The following is a 23,503-nucleotide window of genomic DNA, read 5'->3' as shown; positions in this document are numbered from 1 at the left end:
ATGAAGGGCACCATCTGTTTAGCACAGTATATCATTTCCCTATTGCTCCTTAAAGTCTTCTGATATGGATTGTATTTCCTCTAGCGTAGTTTTGCATGGGTCAGAGACATATCTATTCTCAAGTTCCTGGAATTTACTTGTACTTTGTTGTACATTTCGCTTAACAGTCTTGAGTACTCCAGATTCCCTAAACATGGCCATCCCTCTTATGTAAACTTTAAAACTCTGCCGTAGCGTACTCTGTAAGATTGCTTCCTTGATTTTCTGATAGGTAGTGAGGATAAAGCACAATGTGGCTGCGCGGCAGAGAGGGAGGGCGAAATTGAAGAACTGTTTGCAAGATTCTATAAAAAAGTTTTAGATGAGTAAAGGAAACATGAATGGCAAACTCCTTTGTTTGATTCGGGACATACCATTATGATGGTTTTCACATTAGTGACTTTCTAGATATAAACCCGTTAGAACAATGAAAAAAATGAAAATTGCCTGTTCCAATGGGTTTCTAGGGGGATTAAAAGCAAGGCTGTCCGAGATTTTCAGAAAAGAACGGTACTAGTGTTGATGAATAGGCAGATTTGGTGATCAAACAACATGCACAATCTGATTTTTATTGTTTAAAGAGCAGACCAAGTTTGAAAGCCACAGAGCACTGAACAGGGTTTGGGTAGCCTTCGTTTTTGCTTTTTAACAGTAGCGCCTTTTTAACAGTACTATGAGTTGCAGCCTGTCTGTCTATCGGGATTAGTCCTTGGTCAGTTGTCGGAAAAGCCACATTTTGAATGATTTGCTGAATTGGAGAATTGTGGGGGCATTCCGAGCTGATACTAGGATCAAGTTCCAGAGGGTGGGTGCGTGACAAGACAAAGGTTTGCAGATCCTCTCTTTGCGGCGAGTTATGATTCAAGCCAGTTGGTCAGTTTACAGGCGAGGAGTGTGTACTACTAGATATGGGGGAGCTTAGCTGCTAGGTAAGCTGGTGTGCTTCTTGTAACTGCTTTGTTGATGATACATGCAGTCTTGAACAGTATCCTGGCCTGGAGAGGAAGCCAATGTGACGTGTGCAGGACAAAGGTGATTCAGTCAAATTTCTGCACACCAGTAATAAGATGTGCAGCAGTGTGGGGGATTCCTTTAAGGTGAGCCAATTGCGCAGCTGGGAGCACTGTTAGTAGTGCATTTCCCCATCAATGTGCAAGATCACAAGGACCTGCACTACGGTCTTGAAGTCCTGCGGCGGGCTGAAGGGTTTGACTTTTTTCAAAGGGGGAGATTTGGAGCCAAGCCGTTCGGCCCTTCTTGGCTATTTGTTTCTGGAAGGACAGGCTGCTCTAAATGGTGAAGCCTAAGTTTTTTTTTTTTAATCGGAGAGTTGCGGATCAAACCATTTTAGGCCCATATCATTGAGCCATTGTTGGACATGTTGTTTAGGGGGTTAGTGGGGGAGACGAGGACAATTTCGGTCTTGGATGGGTTATGTTTGAGGCAGTTGACATCCAGGACTAAAAGATGACTAGATAATCACTGAGACGACTGATTACTGAGCATCGGCCGCGTTTTGGTGGATGGCTATATCAGGATCTTTCAGGAGTTTGCTCAGAGGCTCCAGGTAAAGGTTAAAAAGGATCGGTGCGAGGATGGAACCTTGATGGACTCAGCAGGAGGCTGGGGGTCAGAACACAACGTGTTCATCTGGAAGGCCTGGTGTCTGCCGAGAGGTAGGAGGTAAACCAATTTGGGATAGTGCCAGAGAATCCCATCCTGTCGACAAGAAGGGAGATGAAGATGCAGTAGTTGACTGTGTCGAATGCAGCTGAGAGTATAAGGAGGCAGGAGTTGCCCTTCTCCATTATTTGGAGGGCATCATCCACCAGGTGGATACTGGCTGTCTTGATGCTACGCTTGGGGCGGAACCCCGACTGATAGTCGTTTATGAATTGTAGTTCTTGAATTCTGGCAAGTAGATGTGTAGAAACTACTTTTTCCACGATTTAGCCAATAAACGAGAGGTTCGTAATGGGCGGGTAGTTGGCCAGGTTTTGCATTTTTTTTCTTCTTCAATAGAGGTTGTATGAGACCAGCCTTGACGGTGTCCGGGAATGTACTTTCTGTGAGGGAGGCATTAATGATGCTGAGGTGTGCATGGAGTGCTGGGTCTAACAATTGCTTATTGAGGGAGGCCGGGAAGATATTGTCCTAGTAGGCATAGATTTGAGGAGGCAATGGTTTTTAGGAGGTCTGGGGGAGAGAAAGAAGGGAATTCAGTCCAGAGGGTGCAATGTGTGTTCTGAAGTGTGGGAGGAGCGGGGGTTAGGGGCTATTGCTGTGGAAAGTTCATTTGATGATCCGTCTATTTTTTCAATTAAAATGTTAATTCCATTACATTTTTCTTGAGTTGCTGGCACCTTGGGGGTCCGGTGATGGTTTGGTACAATGCTTTACTGCTTCAAAGAGGGCCTTGCTTCTGTTAGAGGTGGCCATGTTGGTGGTAGTGCAGTAAGCAGGTTGGGCCAAGGTAATTGGAATCCTAGGGTTGGCGCCAAGAGATTTGAGATTGGTAAGATCTCCTGGGTTGCAGTTTTTGCACCACTGTTTCTCTAGGGCTCTGATTTGAGCATTTTTTTAAGGCGAGCTCGGTGGTGTACCAAAGGGCAAAGGGTTTGATCTTAGAACGGCTGGTTTTTAGGGGGGCATGGGTGTCCATCAGTTCCTGTCCGTTGTGAGACTCAGGGACATTCAAATCTCTGAGAAAGACATTATTACTGTGTGCTAATTTGGCAGAGGAGAGTTAGTTGGAGATGTTGGCAATGAACGAGTCACTCCTGTGAGGTGGTCTACAGATAAGGCGGAAGGTGATTGATTCTTTGTGATATAAGGGAACTGGGAAGGAGAGTGATTCGAACAAGCTTGTTCTGGGCGAGGTAATGATGGAGCATGACAAATCGCTCCTGTGGATGATTTCCACTCTGCCACCTGCCCGGTCAGCATTGTTAGGGAGAAGTCCCCCAGCAGCTTTGCTGGATTTCTAGGGTTTCTTTTTTTCACCTGGTAAGAGTGTGAGCCTTTTTCCCACTCTTGCATGTGTTTTGCTGTGTGTGATTTTACCATTTGTGTGATCTTGGGCTCTGGAGCCTCACCTAGTCCATGAGCATCATTTTTATGTGTGTTATACAGCACCTTCCGTGCAGTGACACAGGGTTGTCTTTTAGACTTCCCACTGTCTCCCAGAAACATGTAAAGTTGCCATTAACTTTATGTAGTCTCTTTAAAACACAGGCCCAGTACAACCCATCTTACATGGAGTATTGGAAAGGGTTAATTCTTATCCCTTTTTGTCTGTTTCTCTAAGGAGCACTGTTTCGCTCCCTTTTATCAAGACTTGGCTGGTTGCAGTGGTAACTACCCTATTTTTCATATCCTGGTTATCTTATATAAACATGGTATTGTTTTAGTCTATTTTATTAGCCTCAAACATAAACCCGGAAATATATTTTATTTTGGCTCCAGCTGGGTTTATTCGCCATTTCGTTTTGTTAAAGATTTTCTAGTGTTTTACTCTGCGCGCCATACCAGGTCTGGTCCCTTTGTTCGCTGTCTTTTCGCAGGCTTCTGCATAGAAGCCCTCCTAAGGCACCTGAAAGTCTGGGTAGGCAGGATGTGAGTCAGGGGTCTTAGTTCCCTTGGTAACCCAAGTCGCACTCCTGTTTAATTGGCTGGGTGACTGTCCTTGCCAGGACAGCCACCCTGCTGTGTGATTGACAGCCAGGCTGTGTGAATGGGGGAAAACTGCATAAAAAGCAGGTGTCTGGGACTGGAAAGGCAGAGTCGCCACTGGAACGAAAGAACCAATGAGGAGATGATGGAAGAGGACCCCTACAACGACTGAACCGCCCGGTAAAGCCCTGCTACAGGTCTGAATCTTCAGAGTCCGACGACAGAGAAGATCCTCCAAGAACCTTCTTCCCTTGAGCTGGTGGGACCAACCAGTTCGCCCAAACTGCAAGCCAGGACCCCTCCTCTGGTCGAATTCGCTGTACAGAGCTACAGTGGGCCGGATAGCCAGGAAGGTCGGACCCTTTTTGGGTTTTAAGGAGCGCACCTTTTATTTGTTGTTTCACTCTGCTGCTGGTTTCTTCCCTGGGTTGTGCAGGACCCTCCAGTCTTCCTACTTCTTGTCAGTCCGACAGTCGCTTCAGGAACCGTGAGCCTGCAGGAACTACCAGGAACGTCCGCCTCAGCTACAGCTTCTTCTCCGTTTTAAGGTACTGTTCAAATCCGGTTGTTCGTTTTGTTCAACCTTGGTGAATGTGTTTGAAATCTTTCACCAATCCAATGGCTTGTCATTCTCTTCTCTTTGAACTAACTTTTTTGCCAACCAACCTCGTCCGGAATCCGTGGCACAAACTTTACCCTGAACCGTTTGATCTTGAGCAAAAGACTTTTGACCCATTGACTTTGGCCCTAAGCCTTTTCTACCTGATTCTATCACTGTAGTTCCTCTTGCTCAATTGCCCTGAGTACTTACCTGTTGGTGTGGTTCAATTTCTGTTAACTTTGCCTTTCCCTCCCTTTTAAATTGCTGGAGTGCTCCCACTTCATTTTGTGAGCTTAACTTGTCTGGAACTTATTGGGAGTGGTGTGGTGTATTAAGATTGTGATTTTTAAACTGCTTTATGATAGTGAAATGTTAACTAAAGAGTAAATAAATGTATATTCTTTTACTTGGAAACCTTGAGTCAGTGTTTGTTTGAATCATAGTAATTACTGTCCTTTCTGTAACTATTTGATACTGCTCACTTGCTCTTGAGATAAGTCTGGCTGCTCAGCCATCGCTACCACTTTACTGTGTAGTACAGGCTTGTACCAAAGGTGAATTTGTACTGTCACTTGTAGTCTTAATTGTGTGTGGTGTTCCCAAAGGGTACAGCATATAATTCTGCCCAACAAGCATGTTGGATGCAGTAGCCTGGGGTAGGAGGACGTTGAAAATATGTGGGGGGATGTGGGGTAAAACATTTGTTCGGTGATGAAGAGGGAGTCAAGGTTGTTGTATGAGATGAGGATCAGCGATCTCTATGACGTAAGCGACGACTGAACAAGCATTGAGCAGCATGTGGGGACGTGTGCGTGTGATTTGTTGGTTTTCGATGGGGAGCAAGAGGGTCACTTTGCGGGACTGCCTAGGGCGCTTGATCATTCAAACCCTAATGAGGGTGGGGATAGGCTGTGGAGTGAGGCGACACACAGTGATGTCTTTTGGCGAGTAGTAGTGGTTGGGACTACTTTGTAGGTGAAATGCAGGATAATGTGCCGGTTCAGTGGCTCTTTCAGGCCTGGACAGGCACAAATAGGTGAAGACCTTTTCTGAGGAAGCCGGCAATGAGGACCCCTAAGGATGACGGGTGAAATAGGTGGTGGGCAGAGCAGTTGAGTGGCAGGGTCTGGTCACGTGACCAGGGACCTCTTCAATGCTCTTTGCCTGGAACTGTGTGGGGAGACCCTAAGTAGCATCCTGGAGGGCACATAAATTGGTGGTGGGCAGAGCAGCTTAGTGGCAGGTCCTGGTCATGTGGTCAACAGCCTCCTCGATGCTGTCTGGCTGGATCAATGCAGGGTCATGTTGTGGAGAAGAATGACACACAATCTCCAGATTATTATTTTAATTGTAAATCATGTTATCATTCTTGGTATGCTTACATTTGACAAGTATCCACGCCCAAATGGTGATAATTGACAGAGATAGTCAAATTATTAAGCTGCTTAAATTGGTAAACAATTTCTGCAAATCTATAAAAATAAGGTAGATTTAATAGAAAGGCCACCTTCATTTGCTTTACATCAGTATAAATTGCTAGCGCACCTCTAATGTAAAAAAACTGCTTGTACATGGATATTGTTTTTGTACTTTGTCTAATATGTTTTAAAGGGATGTCCTAAATAATCTGGTAGCTAGAGATATTCCCTCCACCCACAGAATGAACACTGCAATATAGTTATGTGAATAGTGCTTTGCTGACATTTCATTTTTGCATACTTGTACAATAATTGACTTACTGAATTGATCCTTGGTTGAGGAATTGTCCTTTTTTTCAATTACTTATAATACTGTCATTTTCTACAAATAAAACATGCTGCTTCTGAGAGACAATAAGACAAGTGCAAATTGTATCATTTTAGTTCTTCTCCTGGTTTGCTGAACTTCAAACGCAGATGGACCAAGATGAAGGTTCAAAATTCAGGTATGGGTTTTTGGTCAATTGCCGCTATTTTCCAATATTAAAAATGTTTACATACCACAAACATAAGTGAGTATGGCATTTTAGGAGTTGCCACATTTTTTATTTAGATTCAGAAGGATGGTCTGTGGCGTTCTACAACTTTAACGCAGTTATGCTGATGGTTTCAATGTTTGTATTTTTATTTAGTAATGTAATCCATTATAACCCTGAGCTTCCTGCTAATTCTGTCCTGTTTTAACACAATGCGCACACTTTTCTACACTATCCAAAGCCAACTAAAAGTACTGAAGAAGTAAGTTTACTACTTATTTTGAAACGGTCTTCTGATTCATTGATCTGATTTTTCTGTTTTTTTTATTTACTGTTTTCATATTTTTTATATTAAAAACACTGTTTTGCTTTAACCACACATTCTAATACTTTTCAAGTCCTCTAAAAAGGCATACACACTATTATTTCTGTGTAGAGCAGAGAGTACTCCTTATTTAAATTGTGTTATGTGCCTATTATCAGCTTTTTATTGCTTTTCTTATCATAAATCTATACAAGAGCCACCTGTGGAGGTACAATGTAACTGGGAATGTGGATGAGAATGCTATGGAAAGTGGTATTCTTTCAGGAGGCTAGCCCTCAAACGAGTTGGGAAATGGAGGCCATCTTGGCTGCTGTGTAAAATGCAAAAATATAAAAACTGCGATGTATTCATTTGCATGTTTGAGTCTTGTTGAGCCAGCACAATTCGTTTAGAAAATGCTTTCAACGCCAAATTGTATTAAGCGTACACTGATAAGTTAACTACTCATTGCCACTGCCAAAAGAATTGACTTAGCATAATTGTTTTCCTTGCCTGGAGCTGCGTAGTTATCCTGAAGACACAGAATGTCTGGTTTAGGTGGTTTGTTCTGGTATGAAGTTAATTAAGACCATTCCTACCCATGACATCATGTTAATATTCCATTCGTCTGTACTCAAACTAATGGAGCACAGCAAGTATAAAATGAGATGGATCCGGTGTTACGACTTTAGAACTGTTCTGGGTTCTCTCTGTGTTTTTTCTTTGTTTTTCTTCTTCAGTGCTGTGAATAAATGATTTTGTGGATTAAGCTTACCCAAAATCGATCTCAGCATTTAATTATTCATTGAGAATTTGGTGCCGCGACGGGCTCAGAACCCTTGGCCAAGAGCCACCCCAGAAGGACTGTAAACATGCTCTTCAGTGACTTCCGAGTCCATCGTAACAGGTAAGACAAATTTGTTTTTATGGGAAGAGAGTTTGTGGGCAGGTCAGCCCTATTGTCATCTTGAGGATACGCTGCTTGTTTATTCAAGGGTTAGTTCAGAAATATTTAAAATGTGACTAGTCCATATTTGTTTTGTCTGTCTGTGTTAACTGCTATTGTGGTCAGGAAGAGCACTCTTAAAACCCATCTGGAAAGGAAAACCGCACACTGTTGCACCAAGCACTTGCATCCATACAATACACTGGGGTTTCGTAGTGTTTGGAGTCGGTTTCTTGTGTGAATGATTCTTGGTGAAAATATTTATTTTACTTATTGTGTAATAAGGGTGTTATACCTGGAGATAGGTTTTCTTTCAGGGCTGATGGAAGAGATTACTGCTTGGCAATCAAAAAGAGTTAATTTTATCCATCATCCCCACCCGAACTGGATTAATTAGTGCCTCTGTAGCTCTGATGCTACATTATATCATACTTGGTTGAATACTTTTTTCTTTGAGTTTACGTATCGCTGAAGTTCCTGTGTTGTCCTATTGGCGGTCACTAGTGACAGGCACACCAGTTTCGAGTCACCCCAATTCCAGTGCCTTCCTTGAAGGTAACAACACTGACAGAGACATTCATCTAGTCTCTTTTTCTTTTTGTATGCTTCCTTCTTATCCTTGTAATGGGATCTGACCATTGTTATCAGTTTTCCTACCCATGTGTGCGTAACCCATCTCCTTTCTTACCCTGTCTCTGAACTGCTATTTGAATATAGACTGTGACTGAATGCAATTGCTAGGTGCAGGGTAACTAAGTAGAAGTCAAGAGCTGTTTTTGAGTTAAAAAGGGGACTCAGCGCAATAGCACGAATCATTATGTGCAGTGGCAAAGACTTCCTCATAAGTCACCCTTTGTCTTAACACTGAGATTTAGAAAATGTCAGTTGAAGCAAGTGTCACTCCCTTCTAAATAGAGTCCTGCTTACTTTATGCACCTACATCATTCGCCCAAGACTTGTAGTTTTCTGGATCAATGGCACTATTGTTCACAAGATGACATCCAAGAGAAAGGTACTTTTGATTTAGATAGAATTATTTACCTAAGAGGCGCTCTAGAGTCCCGCAGGTCAAATGTCCAACAGAAATAGTGGAATGCAGTTTTCGTTTGGTATGCCAAAGCCACCAAAGGACATACAGCCCAAGACCTGAGCCCTAAAAAGACACCCAGGGAAACTACAAGAGCAGCTCAGAGAGTTTAAGGAATATGAAGCAAATTTGACAGTTCTCAAAATGTAAGGTTATAGTGGACTTTATCCTGCACTCCCAGGGATACACCCACCAAAAGCATATCCCAAAAGTATTCTCGACTCTTAAAACCCTGCCATGCTTAATAGACCACCTGATCAGGCACCAGATATACCTCAATCACCGGCATCTGCTCTGCCAGACTGGCAGATCGAAGCTCAGATTCATCCCCTAGTAAACTCCCAGCATACAGTGAATCCATCCCTATACAATCACTAGGACGTTCCATCTCACGATTACATCAGCCCTTGGAGCCATACCAAGATGGCAAATTTCCAACTTTTTTGGGACCCCTCCTTCTGCGTGTGCATCCTCAACATTTGATGGGTTTCCTAACCCACATACCAAGCTAATGATGAAGCATACCTTTTAACACAGCTGCCTGTGGCAGGCAATATATTAGTGACTCTGCACGTAAGGATGTCGAAGACGGAAGCTGGCGCAAAAGTGGCATGGTTTTGGTTATAAACATTTATTAGTGTTTATAAAAGGTCACTATCCCTATCGTCTAAGAGGGTTTTCCCTGCCTCAAAACTAATACTAAAGGGTCCGTTAGAATGTCTGTCAAATTAATCTCCACCATCCTATGTCACAACCTACTTCTATCCCTCACGCTACAACTAAAAGATAAACTAACAGAGTTTCTTCTTCAGGAGATTGGCTCCGTTCTCCTGCTCTTGTATATTGTCCACATTTATTTTCTCCCACAACAAAAATGCCATGGGGAATGGCCCCCTTACCCTGGCATGCGGGTTTCACCCAGTCTTTATACCATTTCACATCCAGTCGAATGGCTTCCTTCTCCTGGTGTCTCCAGCATGACTCCCAGCCCAGGACCAATAGAATGCCTCCCTTCTCCTAGTATTGCTTGGCAAAGTTCACAACAAGGGCACGGGGAATGACTCCTTCCCCTGGCGTCTTGATCACAACTCCTATTTCAGTCTAAGGAGAATTACATCCTTCTCCTTGTATTGGTTGACACAGCTCTTTCACACTGCTTTCAACCTGCAGTAGCCTTTGCCACTCTGGTTTGTCGATAGCAAAGTTCCAAATTTTGTTGGGGTCCCAGACCCTTCTGTGGTGATCAGTGGTTTTCTCTTTCCTGCTGTAACGAGGAAGATCTCCTCTTACGCTCTTTGTATCTGTTTTCGGGTCACAGAACCTTCTGTGGTGGTCAGTGGGTTTCTGTCTGCCACTGACACAAGGAAGATGATGCTCAAGCCACGACTGACTCTAGCTAGGCCCAATAGTTGGTCCACTCTCACTGGACCAAGGAAAAGCAGTTTGAGTGTCTCTCCCGCCTGTCCCTGCGTCACCTCCTGGTCTCTCGTACCTCCCTTACCTTCCCGACGGCTTCGGTACGTCACTGGGGCTTCCTGGGACCAGGACTGGCTCCATCGGCTCTTCAGGCTTCCCTCCTTATCAAAATCTGCAGCGCTGTAGCTCCCCGCACAGCTCAGGTTGCTTCCCTCTCTCGGACGTGGGCTCGGGTCTGCACCGACAGATCAAGCAGAGAGCTCCCACAGCTCCTTGCCGGCATTCTCTGCATCTCCGTCCCGCTGGTCCGCCAGTAGGATTTGAATCTCCTGTGCTGGAGAACTGCTGCTCCTGCTTCATCCCATGGCTGCTTTTGACTCTGCTGCCGGGCGTGTTCCATCTGATAGTACTTTGTTCCTTTTTATACATAGTATCCAGTTCCTCCCATGCTGATTTTCGTGTCTCCTGTGCTCCTCCTTGTCCCTAGTAGTTTAGGCTTTTTTTCCTATGTTACAGTAATACATGCGTTTGCTTTCAATGTAGTGGTTCTGAACATTAGGGAGGGCTAGGGAATGTCAGGGAGTAACCACATTCAACAGGCTGTAACCCAGGGGAGCGTCCTTGTCCCCAGAGGGGGAGGCACTCCCCATGAGGTCCTCCACCATTAAATCAACCCTAGGGCAACTAATTTATTTTTATAGAAAAAGTATCACGCACAAAAAAGCCAAAATTGGAACCTTGCGCTTGCTGGAAATATGATAGTCGGGAGGCAGCAGGCAACCCGTTAGGTGTGAGAGCCTTGCCCAGGCACTACACAGTAAAGTAGGACTAAAGTAGGTTTGCCAGTTTCACTGCGCCAACACAATAAATAAATCCAATACTGCTTAAGTTGCAGATTTATTGCAAAGTAAAGTGAACAGCCGGACACATGTTTCGAGCAGTTCTTGCTCTGTCTCTGAGGCTGATAAGAAACATTTAAATTACATTCAAAGTAAAAATAATGATAATGGATGCAATCCATGCATGTACACAAATTTGTACATATCAAAAAAATGTGTGTTAAAAATAATAAGAAAATGTATATAAAAAGAAAGGAGTGATATGGAGTAACACACGCATTCCATGTGTACGTTATCACATAGGTCAAAATTATAAGGTATAACAAATAAAAGGGGCAATCAGCGTGGTATTGTAATCCCAAATTAGAAAGGAATGATTTCCAATAAGTATTTAAGACACAACAATTAGCCAAATTAGGCATGTGATAGTTAGGCAGACATCAAGGTAGAAACTTTGTTCATCAGGGTACAGTTAAGCATTAATATATGATCGATCATTCATAGTATAGAAAAACATTTTTTTAAATACAAATACCATTGTTTTGATGTAATGGCGTTTGCGAAGCAATCAGCTCAACTTGAGAGGCACATATGACCCCTTGCATAAGGTGATGCAGACCTTTCAAAGGACCAACCCGACCATCAAGTTTTTGAAGTGCCAGGTTGGTCAGGATTCTGTGCTCTACCTTATGCATGAGATAGAAAGGAGAAAAATACCTCTTTCCAGTTAAGTACAGACTGTGCAAGCCTGTGAGCCACACCTACTCAAGTACAGTTTAAAGCCATTTTGAGACTCTGTTTTCTACCAGAGTTCAATGGCTGATTATGGGACCATCTCGGGCACCTGCGCCGTTACTCAACTCTCCTCTCCACGCCACTCCTCTCCTCCTCACCAAAGAAGTCTAAAATGGTAATTTGGTCAGAGAAGTGCCTGAAGGATTCCTTCTGTGAGGCTGCTTTGCTCAGTCCGCCTGATAACAACAAGTCATTCATAGAAAAGGTTGATGCTTCAGATTATTAAATTGGTGCAGTACTTTCACAACTTGATGAGAAGGTTAGGGTGCACCTAATTCTCAATCGGCCCCTAACCCAACAGTTGGGAGCTTAAATGGGTGACTTTGGAGAAGGATTGCTTTGCCAGTGTGGTCACTGAGGGGTCTACCATTTAAAATGTAAACAATCACAAATCATTAAAATCTATCATTCACATGAGGTATGACCCAAAGTTGCTCAGGTGGTCCATCAGATTTTTGACTCCGACATTTAGCATAGGCCAGGGGCTAACATAATTATGCTGATGGACTATGAAGTATGTGCCACTGGAACAGGAGGAACATCCTGGTGGACTTTGGCCTCCTGTTCGCAGTCTTGGGTGTGGGTCTTAGGGTAGAAATGCTTATAATTACTCTAGTGACCTTTATAGTTGCTCTGTTTTTGCTTTGTTCTTAATTGGCTTTTGTCCACATTTGGACTTTTTTATAGCTCATATATCTGCCTGAGTAGGGAAGCTCCCAGAGTACTCCATTGTGTACCTGGGTGAGTTCCCAAGCCCAAAGATGTGGGTTAGGGAGTGGGGTGATGGCAGCTGTTTAATTTACTTATGACTGCACCACTCAGTAGCCTTTTTAGGGTGTTGGTAGCCACAAATGCGTTAAAACAAGTCTACAATCCTTCAATTTTCTTGGTGGCTCTGTGTGTGTTTGTACCCGGAGGAGCACCCATTCTGGCTGGTACTGCTTAAGTAAGCTCCGGCCATATCTCACAAAGGCTTCCCCAAGTGAATGGCATCTAGTTTAGGGTAGATGAGGGTCTCCCATACCTTAATCCACATGATGGTGTGTTTGCCACCGAAAGTGGGAGTCTGATGTTCAGTCCTGGCTGGATGGTCACAAAAACCTTAACCGGGGTGCTCGTCTCTCAAGCCAGAGAACCTGTTTCTGGTGAATCCTCTCTTCATCCGGCAGGCAGGACCAGTGTGATCATTCTTTTCTGCAAACTCCTAGTGCTTCCTTGAATGTTTCTCCGGACCTGAGGTGGAAAACTGGAATCGGAGTGGCTTTCTTTCTACTGCTCTACTACTTGCCTCCCTTTGAGGCATCCTTATTTGGATGTCTGAAGCTGCCCTTTTTTGTGGCTTAATCATGCATCCTGTTCTGTAGCCCTTGTCTCCTCCAGAGCATGCTGTAGCCTGCTTTAAAGATCGCCATTCTGATTACTCACTGCTGCTGCTCGTATCTCTTCCAGTTCATGGGTCAGCTGATTGGGAGTCATCCAATATGGCTGACATTGCTTTCTCGAGTAATCATCTCCAAGGGCTCTACCTGCAGACTCTGCATCCAGGATCACAACCAAAACAAATTCAAAAAACGGATCTGACCCCTGTATCCACGGCTCATGGGCTTCTCAGTGACAACCCTTGACCTGGGTCGCTCTCCCTGAACCTCTGTTGCTGGTCATCTTCTCCAGCGATTGGCTCTGTGTGCTGCCTCTCTTAAAGGACATTCGACCAATCCTTTACCCCCAAAACCACAACATCCAATACAATGTAGCTTAGTTCCAAATGTTTTCTTTTTTATTCATTATTTGACTGTTTAAAAGCGGAGAACTAGCTCGAGATCAGTGCAGCGCTGTACAGAGTGTGGGTAGCTGGCATTTGGCAGGCATCTAATATGCAGCCTGTCTTAGCTAGAGCTGTGTTTGTTTGTTAAAGTTGGGCCTGGGACCCTTTTTGTGAGGTCCCAAGGGCTCACCAGACCTAAGGTTGCCTTCCATGCAAATCCTCTGAATTGCTAGTAACTTTTTATTATAACCATGGTCTGCCTACTGACTTTCTGCTATTAAATGCAGTGGATAAACATTTGTGAACTATCTAAAAGTGAATCAAATTACAGAATAGGTCTACTTACTGTTGAAATTGTGATTTAAACTTTACAGACGTTTATTGGTTTATTAGGGACATGGATCAGATTTTTAATCTTCACCTTTTGATTTGTAAAGGCCTTGTGTTTCTTTTAAAATAACTTTTCAGTACATTCTTAGTCTTATGTATTTTTTCAAACCTGCAGAAATGCTTTTTATGGATTGCATTGTTTGTTTATGAGAGGTACTTTACTGCTTGTATTGCACATCTCTGAATTGCAGTGCTTGCCTGCTGTAGTAAGTTACTTTTAAATCCGTTTGTATGACAAGTGTATTTTAGTAAATTTACTGTGTGGACATTCCTATGTGTGCGGCTGTGTGTGTAAGCTGTACTTAAGTCCTACCCTTCGTTCCTCATCAGATTGAAGGCTGGCTGCTCTCCATATTACCAGTATGAAACACAGGAATAACTTGGTGGAAACCCTGCACAACACTATTGAAAAATGTTCAAGGTCTTGGAGAAACTCTTTCAAACAAAGAGCCGGAAGCAGAATTTTCTGATGGAGAGATGCTGAGCTTTGCTTTGGGAGGCTTAGGAGGGAGCAGCAAAGAAATCTCTGGCACAGAATGTTCAATGATGTCCTCATCTCTCCAGCTACTCCAGTTGAAATTCCACTCCATGAGTAAATGAACCAAGTTCTGCCCAGATACACACTGGGTTGGGGTTGAACCCAGCTATCCAATCGCATTACTGCCCCAAAGAAAGTTTTGGTGGCCACCCAATCTAGTGAGGTCTGTCTAACTCTACTATTATGGACACAACACGCACACCTCGTAGACCCTAGGTTCACAGATGGCAGACATCCAAAATGACCATTCCTGTTGTGAAAACATTCCACAAAGGCCTAAAACAATGACTTGTTCACAGGACTGAAAATGGACGTGGTAGCTTTCATTTCAGGAAGCAAATTAATAACAAATAGGAAAAAGGCTACATCGCGATGTATCTAATATAAAAGTACCTTGCTTTCATCAGCCTGTTACTCTAACTCACTTTCTGGGTAAGTGGACTCGCACAAGGACAAAATGGGCCACATCTCAATATCCTTGCCCTGCTCACCACATGGGCTTCCCAAGACAGCACATATAAAATGAGTTGCTGTCTTCAGTGGGACTTGAAAACTTGATATCAGAAATTCGTACTGAAAAGAATTGGAATGTTTGGTTCAGTCGTTCATTTGGGACAATAAACCTCCAAGATTACAATTGTGGAAACTTCAGCTCCCATCGGAGAAGGGGGGCCTTGGCAGCCTGAATTTCCGTGCCTATCATTTAGCTTTTTCATGCCAATTTATTGCTATATTTCTTAAAGATCAGCCAGATGAATGGGTTATTGCTGAGTCAGGCCTGGCCGGTCCTCTTTTGCCAAAGGCGATATTGTCCACAACAAATGCTGCAAAGGATAGAAATCCCATCACTGAATTTCTAAGGATATGTTGGAAAAATGTGCATGTATATTTAGGTGCCGATGCCTTGAGATCTCCCAGGGCGTCTTTATGGATGAATGCTGCCATTAAGGAAAAAAGAAAGACATTGTTTTGGGTGAATTGGTTTATTGGTGGAGTATGTTGGATTGAGGATTTGTGGCAAAATGGGAACTGGATTTCAGGGATGGACTTTCGCAGAAGATGGGACATTGTTGGTTATACTGATCTTGAAAATAGGCGTCTGAAGAAATGTGTTGGGGAGGTTAATTCTGAGGTTGATTTTGATCTGAACCTACTAACAGTAGTACGAGTGCCAGGAAAAGGGGGGATTGCGAGTAGAGTATACAGACAAATTGTTTATAATTACAAGGAGAATGGAAGACTTCGGGAAGAATGGATCTCAAGGTTAAGTATTGATATTTCGGAGGAGCAATGTGTAAAGACCGGAGGGGGGGTCTGCACTTCCGCTCTCTGTATGGTAGAGGGGAGGCACAGAGACCCCTGCCAAGATTCTCTATTACGGTAGCAATGGAGAGCAATCAAGGCCTAGCTTCTCGGGAGGTGATGCAGGCTGGTTCTTAAGTACAGTGTAGTCCCCAAGCACCCACGAAGGAATGTCCACACACTGTATCGGTTAAAACGCAGTCTGTATATATTTATATAATTAATATTCAAAGTCATGTACACGATCACGATAACTCACTTTGTGCTCCGAAAATCAGCAATGGTAAATATGTACAGTTCTAAAGTGGTACCACTAACGTTACTCGATCTTATTCAAGTGCATACGGTCAGAATGACACACAGATCAAAATAAAGAGGAAACCAGCAGTAGAGAGAGGAAGGAAAGCAAGATGGTTGAGCAAAAGGCAGAATACTGGTAACTACCGTTAAACACAGTTCTATGTGGAGATCCCCCCTACCTGGGCAACCTGTAGAAGAAAGAAACAAGCCCAGTCCATATATTGTTCACCGTTGGACTTCCCAATAGTTCTGCAACCCCAAAGTACCTTGCTGTTGTAGCGTTCTGTGTCGGGGAAATCGACAACCCTTCTTGAGTGTCCTCCCTTTCAGGCAGGAGTCACGGGTCGTCGAACGTCCGACGGAGAACAGGTCGAGCTACGACGGTGAAGTGGCCTCGTCGTTCCTAGCAGTGCTCGTTGACGGGGAAGCGTAAACGTCCTGCCAGGAAGAGGCGTGCGGGGCACCTCGGTGTCGATAGTTCTGGACCGCAAAGAGTTGAAGAACTGTGGCCCAGCAAGGGCGCCGAGTCGTCGGCGTCTCTGTGGTCTTTGGGTGGCGGGAAACCCACCGGTGGATGCTCCTCGGCGCGTCGACAGTCAGGCCTTCTCCAGCAGGTTACACCGGCGACGATGCGGATGAGAGCGTCCTTGGATCAATGAAGTTCTTAGGCAACGGGAGCACGGCGGCTCCGGTCAGCGACGGCGGTCGGCGACAGTGGGGGACAACAGTCCGGGCGCTTCTCCTTGGAGTTCCGCAGCAATCCCCGTATCGGGTCGGCAGCCTGTCGAAGGTTTGTCTACCAGGGAACTTAAGCAAAGATCAGCTGTGCACGATGGTCCCTCGTAGCTCGGGAAGAGGCCGCCTTAACAGGTCCTCTCTGGGTCAGTTCTTGAAGCACAGCAGCTTTCAGATTGCGAAGGAGAGCAACAGCAATTCTTCTCGTCCAGCAGGGCTCAAGGTTAAGCTTCACTCCAGTTACTCGTCGTAGTGGACTTCAGCTTCTGAACACGATTCCTAGCAGTGAGAAGTCCCCAGATATACTGTTGATCTCCCATTCATTCCGCTGGGCCGAACTCAAGCATCCAATCACGACTACGGGCATGCATGCATGCAGGCAGGCAGCCAATCAGGCACACAAGGTATTCAGGCCATTCACTTCTCTCCAGACACTTGCAACAAGTTATGTGTATTGGGACAAGTACCGAGCCATTCAACACTCCAAGCTGCATTCATACCGGTTTCAGGCAGGGCTGTCTCAACCATTGTGTCAAACACCAGATACTAGACAGTCACAACATAGAATGTATATTTGTCACACACTCCATTCACCCAGGTCCCACCCACAGGCGTACCCACAACATACGGTCGTTGAGAAGGCTCCGGCCAGTCTTGTCGGCACTTCCCCCACACTACCATATACGGAACTTCCACCCAACAGCCAGTCAGGGGGAAGGGACAGAGGCAGGGCTTCCCGGGACTTCGGGAAGATCAGGGTAACAGGTGATGGAAGGCAAGAGGCCAGGGGGGCCATTTTGCCTCCATCAGGAATCTACCGATTCCAATGACAGGGCCTGGGCATCCCAAAATGGAGGACGCTCAGGGCACCAGTCATTTCAGCACAGAGCTGCCACCAGCCTGTACCGTGCTCTGTGGGGCACACACAGGTGCCCAAAAACATACACTAGGGGCACCGGGTTGTACCGCTACACATGGGTGCCATAAGGGTATCCCATGGGTCTGTTCACCAAACCAAAAGAGAGAGGGCTGCACTGCCAGGAGTCCCACACAAACTCCTGCGCGGAAAACACGACAGAACACACGATAAAAAGCAGTAAAGGACAAGGATACGGAGGCCCTGTCCCTCTGATTCATTTCCAGCATCACACAATGGCTGGATATGTGTGGACATGTTAAACTCTGTTTGTTAAGTTTATGTGAAAGATCTAGCCAGATTAAAGTTTTGAATAGGATTTTTTGGAGCCCAGAAAGATTGTTGAAGCGTGGGTTGTCTGATTCGGATGATTGCTGGAAATGTTTGAGTGAAGTGGGATCAATGGAACATATGCTCTGGCATTGCTCGTGTATTTGTGGGTTTTGGACTGATGTTTGCGCAATGTGTCTACGTGTTCTAGATAGTGTGATTGATTTGGATTTTAAAACCATGATCTTGGGCAGTAATGATTTACTGGATAACCTCTGTTTCCCAGAAAAAATTCTTGTTCAGAGGTGCTTTAGTTGGGGGGAAAAAAATGATTCTCCGTAACTGGAAAGCAAGAGTACCGCCACTTTCATCCAACTGGATTTCTGAGATGCATTCTCTTGCGAATGTGGAGGAGGTTATTTTGAGAATGGAGAAGAGATTGGGCGATTTCTAAAAAATTTGGAGAAGGTTTCTTGATGTATTTTAGTTTTCATTCTTTTAAAAGTTCATTTTCATGATTTTTATGGGGTCGGGTTTGGGTATTTGTAATTATTATGGTTTTTCTGTTTTTTATGTACTTTATTCATGACTTTATGCTTCTTTGATTTGGCTTTCATTGTGTTATTTTTAAGTTTTAAATTATTTTATTTTTTGAAACGTGGCACTGTTGACAAAAAGGCCAGAACACCAAAAAGCTAGCATAAGTCTAGGGGATTACCAACACTGGTGAAAAGGGATTATTGAGTTAACATTAGTCTTGGATATGGTTTGCCTGGGGTGCACAGTGATGTGCTACGACTATGATAGACTGACCCAGATCTAATCCCACTCCTGGGTTTCTTCAGTGCCACCTGGGGACCTTGTGAATATAGCTCAAAGTGCATTGGAATGTATGCCGATGCCCTCCGGGTCCAGGGTAACCAAAGGGGCTGCAGAATATATGGCATGCAGAAGTAATAGTCACTTTATAACTTTGTAATTGGTTGGATTGACAGTTGTGGGAATTGGCGAAATGACAATGTTCTGTTCTATGGCCTGGTTCTTCTTTCAGTCTGGGCAAGTTAATTGCGCTCTGAAGAGGGGAAAGTCCCTTTTAGCTGAATTGAATGATGATGCACAATGCGCTTTTAGGAAACCTGAACTGTTCCCACAGCTTGGATCGAATTTTCACTTCAATAAACCCAGTGGTGATAGCGTATAAATTATATACTCCTTAGCAAGGGGGCAGATGTGATAACAGAGCCAGGGAATTAAAACTGAGGGTGGGTTTTGGGAGGACGTTTTGCTGCTGTCCCCTAGTTTTCCACTCTGAGTATCTACGTTCTCTGGGCCTACAAACAGTGCGTCAAAAGATTTTACTAGACTCCACGTGCAAGGGGCTTATAATGGAGGATGTGTGACTGGGCTTTCCCACTGACACCACCTCAAAACTGGAAAGAGCTGGAATACTGTTGCTCCCCCCTATTGCCATCACATGCCCACTACTCACAATCAAATACTGTGGTATTCCTTGCATATGCATGACCTTGCAACACAACCACACCTATTGCATTTGGGCGGGCAATCTTGCAAACCCCATGCCACAGCAATGTAAACTGCCATTGTTCATTCAATCGTTTTTTCATGCACAGTTTTTTAAACTTTGTAATGCACTGTAACCTGCAGCTGTGTGGGATTTTCCCCTCTTCATTTTACAGGGTAATTCATGAAATTAATGTGCGTTGAAAAAGGGGGCGCAAGTGTGAAAATTGCAGCGCACACGTGCGAAAGCCGCGCAAGCTGCTGTTGTCGATTCATGGAAGGCGCTGCGCGTGGCTTACCTGAGATCTGCGCTGAATCCGCGTGTGGTGCACACGTCATTGCGACATCCCAAAGGCTGTGCGCGAGACGACCAGTGAAGGCGCACACAGGGCAGCGCACACACCTAAAAAGGGGGCGGAACACGTGGAATGGGGAACAACACATGAAATTGTGGGCGTTACGGGGGAAGTACCGCTGCTAAATCTTCGCAACGCCCACACGTGCGCTAACAACACGTATTCATGGAATCGAACAGGGGAAACCTGCACGCCACAAAAGACGCGCTAATCCGGAAACGCGTACGCCAGGCGGAACCTGGCGTAAGCGCCCCGCGCAGCATAAATGTGCGCGCAAACAACAAACAAGCTCATACCGCTACAATGAATATACCGTTCCTTGCAGCAGTGGTCGTGGGACACCGCAGGAGGAGGAGGAATAGCCAGGCCCCGCATTTTCTTACCCAGGACCAGCCTTTTTGGGATGCCTGATGACCAGGTCTATGGCAGGTACAGGTTTCCACCCCACATCATCCTAGACCTGGTCGCTGAGTGGGAGGATGACCTCGCATCACCCACCCTGTGCTCCCAAGCACTGATTCCCTTGGAAAAGGTGCTCATTGTACTGCACATCTTGGCCACTGGGTCATTTCAGCAGAAAGTGCCATAGTTGGGGGCGTCTCACAGACCACGCAGTCACGCTGCCTACACCAGGTGTTGGCGATCATGACTGAACACCCCTCAGTTTGCAGGCACATATACATGCCCAGAACATCTGCAGAAAGGCAGGCCATGGTCCAGGACTTTTACGGGGTGGCACACGTCCCCAAAGTGCTAGGTGCCATTGATTGCACCCATGTGGCTCTACGTCCTCCTAGGGCCACTGAGCACATCTATCGCAACTGCAAACACTGGCATTCCATCAACGTGCAGGTTGTATGTGATGCCAAGGGAATCATCACCTCTGTATATGCCAACTATCCGGAGTCCAGCCATGATAGTTTCATATTCAGAATGTCACCCCTAAACCGGGACCTGGAAGCTGGGAGGCATGGCAACACATGACTCATTGGTGAGTACAAATGCCTCTGCACATGCATGCATGTCACACACAGAGAAATGGCAAAACCCAACTAATGACAACCATTATCACCTCCCCAGGGGACAGTGCCTACCCTCTGAGCACCTACATGATGACGCCAATACGGAACCCCACCACACCACCCGAGGTAAGATACAACGCAGCCCATATTGCAACCCGGGGCATAGTGGAGCGCACATTCGGAGTGCTGAAGTCACGTTTCTGCTCCCTTAACCGCTCTGGCGGCCAGCTGCTATATGCGCCCCCAGTAGTGTGCAGGATTATAGCGGCAGCATGTGTCCTGCACAACGTTGCAACCCGGCAGGGCGTGGCGGTGGACATGGTGGTACCCCTCCATCCCTAACCACATGCACGCCCGCTGCGCATGGGAGGGGAAAGGGCACGTGGCGAGGCAGCCCGTACCCAGCTTGTGGCAAAATCTGTCACCTAAAATCCCACACCTGCAGAGTGCACACAGGCCTGGCACATACCAGCTGACAATTGATGATGACAAAGGGACAGTTAACTGTCACAACCATACCGCCTTGAGAGTGCTTCCCTGGAAGTGCTACATTGTGTGCATCCCTAGCTACTTAAACAGACCCAATGCTTTGTCAGTAAAAGGCACACATTCATGCTGCATGAAGGACTACCCCCTTGCAAAACGGCACACCCAAATACTGGTATGTCACCCAACCCCTCCCAAACCCCATCTCACCCGCCCGAGACACCATGGCATGGCATGCATTGTGAAAGCAACCAAATGAATGCACAACACATGACACAACTGTCACAAAGTGCACCGTCACAAATGGAAACAGGCCAAAGACAATTCCCTCTCACCTATGAAAAAGAAACAGCATACATGAACAAATACTTACCAGCATGATAAAACATGAATACAGGACCCAACAGTGGCAACGTCTGACAGTAATCGATCACAATAGAGCAAGTGTGACAACCTGACAAAGGCAGCACATCGACCCCTCCCATTTCCAGTGTGTTGCTGGTAGGTAAATGTGGCAGGGTACTGCATACAACATGAACTGCATCTGAAATGGAGACAGGCAAGGTAAGACATGAAGAAGCTACATGCCAATATGCATAATGAGCAATATAGAATACAATATACAAATCAAACATGCAGTGGAGAAATCATCAGTAATCCCCACTAGGGGTGTATACACAGTTTGGACTACAGACTGGCCACACAACTGATGGAAGCCCAATGCCTCTGTGTAAGTTACTGTCACACGGTGCCACCCTTGTGAGCCCCTGGAAAGGGGAAGCAGGAGTGGCAATTGTGTCTGGACCCCAAGCCACAAACACAGGACACGCCTGCATGGGCCCAGCTGGAACACACAGTGGATGCCTACGGGTGCCATACAAAGTAACACACTGTAACATGAATGCACAATAGACAAAAAAAGAGCAAAAACACCAATAAAAAAAATAAAAATTTAAAAATGGCCATGAGTCGACCGGGGGGAGGAGGTGCAGGGTGCACCCCAACACCCACGTGCATGGATGTTGAGAAAAAAAAAACCTCCATGGGCTCATGGCCTGCACAGCTAACCGATAGTGGGAGAACTGCCGTCACTGTCATCACCCTCTGGTGCTCCATGAGAAGGTGTGCGTGGTATGGGAGGCAGACCACGCAAAGCCCTGGCATGCTCCTCCATGGCAGCAAGCATGCGGGTTTGAAAGGTTGGGTTCTGCAGGATGTCCGGAGGTCCGCATGCAGCACCTCACGGGTTGCACAGAGTTCTGCCTGCAAGGCCTCACGTGATGCACGAATCTCCTTGCGGGTTGCCTGGAGCTCAGCTGAGATTGTGCACGTTAGCTGCTCCAGCTGCTTTTCTGACCATGTACTCTGGGACACCGCAAGTGCACCCAGAGTAGCTCTGAGGGAGCGTTATCTTCCCCGTGGGCCCGTGCCTCTGCAGATATGGCTGTGCGCAGAGCCTCCAGTTCAGCCCGTCGGTCCCTGTTGGTGGCCATCATGTCCTGCCTGTGTGAGCGACATGTGGACTGTGTTGCCTGCTGCTGGAGCTCCACCTGCCTTTCGGGGGGAGAATGGAAGTGGCCACCCTATCCCCGGCCTGAGCCATCATCTCACATGATGCCCCCTGTTGTGCTGCAATTGCATAGATGGAGTTCTCCCACACAGTATTGCCCGGTGGCGCACGGCCACCGCGTTGCGGACACGACACCTGTTGGCCCCAAGGTGATGTGCACCTTGCTGTGCTGGCACTGCCTGAGGCTGCAGGACTGCATTCCTCCTTTGATCTGCTGCCCCAGGAACAGGAGAAAATATATGGGGAGTGTGACCCTGCATCCGTAACCACCACAGGCGAACATTCCAATACTGAATTGGCCATTGAGGGCTCTACCCCCAGGTGCGTTGGACAGAACAGCATCCCTACCAAAAACACTCACCTGCGACGGGACATTTGTGTCGATGTCTGATTCAGCATCTGAGCCATAGAGATCATCGGAGGTGTACCCAGAGACACCCGTGGACAGGATGGTCTGTAGGACCAATGGATTTTTCGTGCGCCACCACCCCACATCCTCCAGTGGCGCTTGGTTGGGGCTTGGAGTACTCCTGCCCCTGCACCATCTCCTCCTCCTCCACAGCATCTAGTGCCTCATCACCTGCACAAAATGAAAAGAAAAGTCATGAAGACATGCATGAACAGCATAGCCGACACACAGGCAACACAATGTACACATCCAATACATTAATCAGACATG

General features: G+C 45.8%; 1 protein-coding gene across 1 annotated transcript in view; it reads left to right on the top strand.

Moving 5' to 3' along the window:
- COG3 (component of oligomeric golgi complex 3) overlaps positions 1-23,503 on the top strand; it is a 1,080,852-nt gene that overhangs the window by 146,661 nt on the left and 910,688 nt on the right. Inside the window, exon 3 of the mRNA XM_069640775.1 lies at positions 6,175-6,236. Coding sequence (XP_069496876.1) covers positions 6,175-6,236 — 62 coding nt within the window. The remainder of the gene's footprint in view (positions 1-6,174; positions 6,237-23,503) is intronic.

Source organism: Ambystoma mexicanum, chromosome 7q, assembly GCF_040938575.1.
Source record: "Ambystoma mexicanum isolate Mex_15411 chromosome 7q, UKY_AmexF1_1, whole genome shotgun sequence".
NCBI lineage: Eukaryota > Metazoa > Chordata > Amphibia > Caudata > Ambystomatidae > Ambystoma > Ambystoma mexicanum.
Note: the sequence above shows the minus strand (reverse complement) of the source record. Positions and strands in the feature narration are given on the sequence as shown.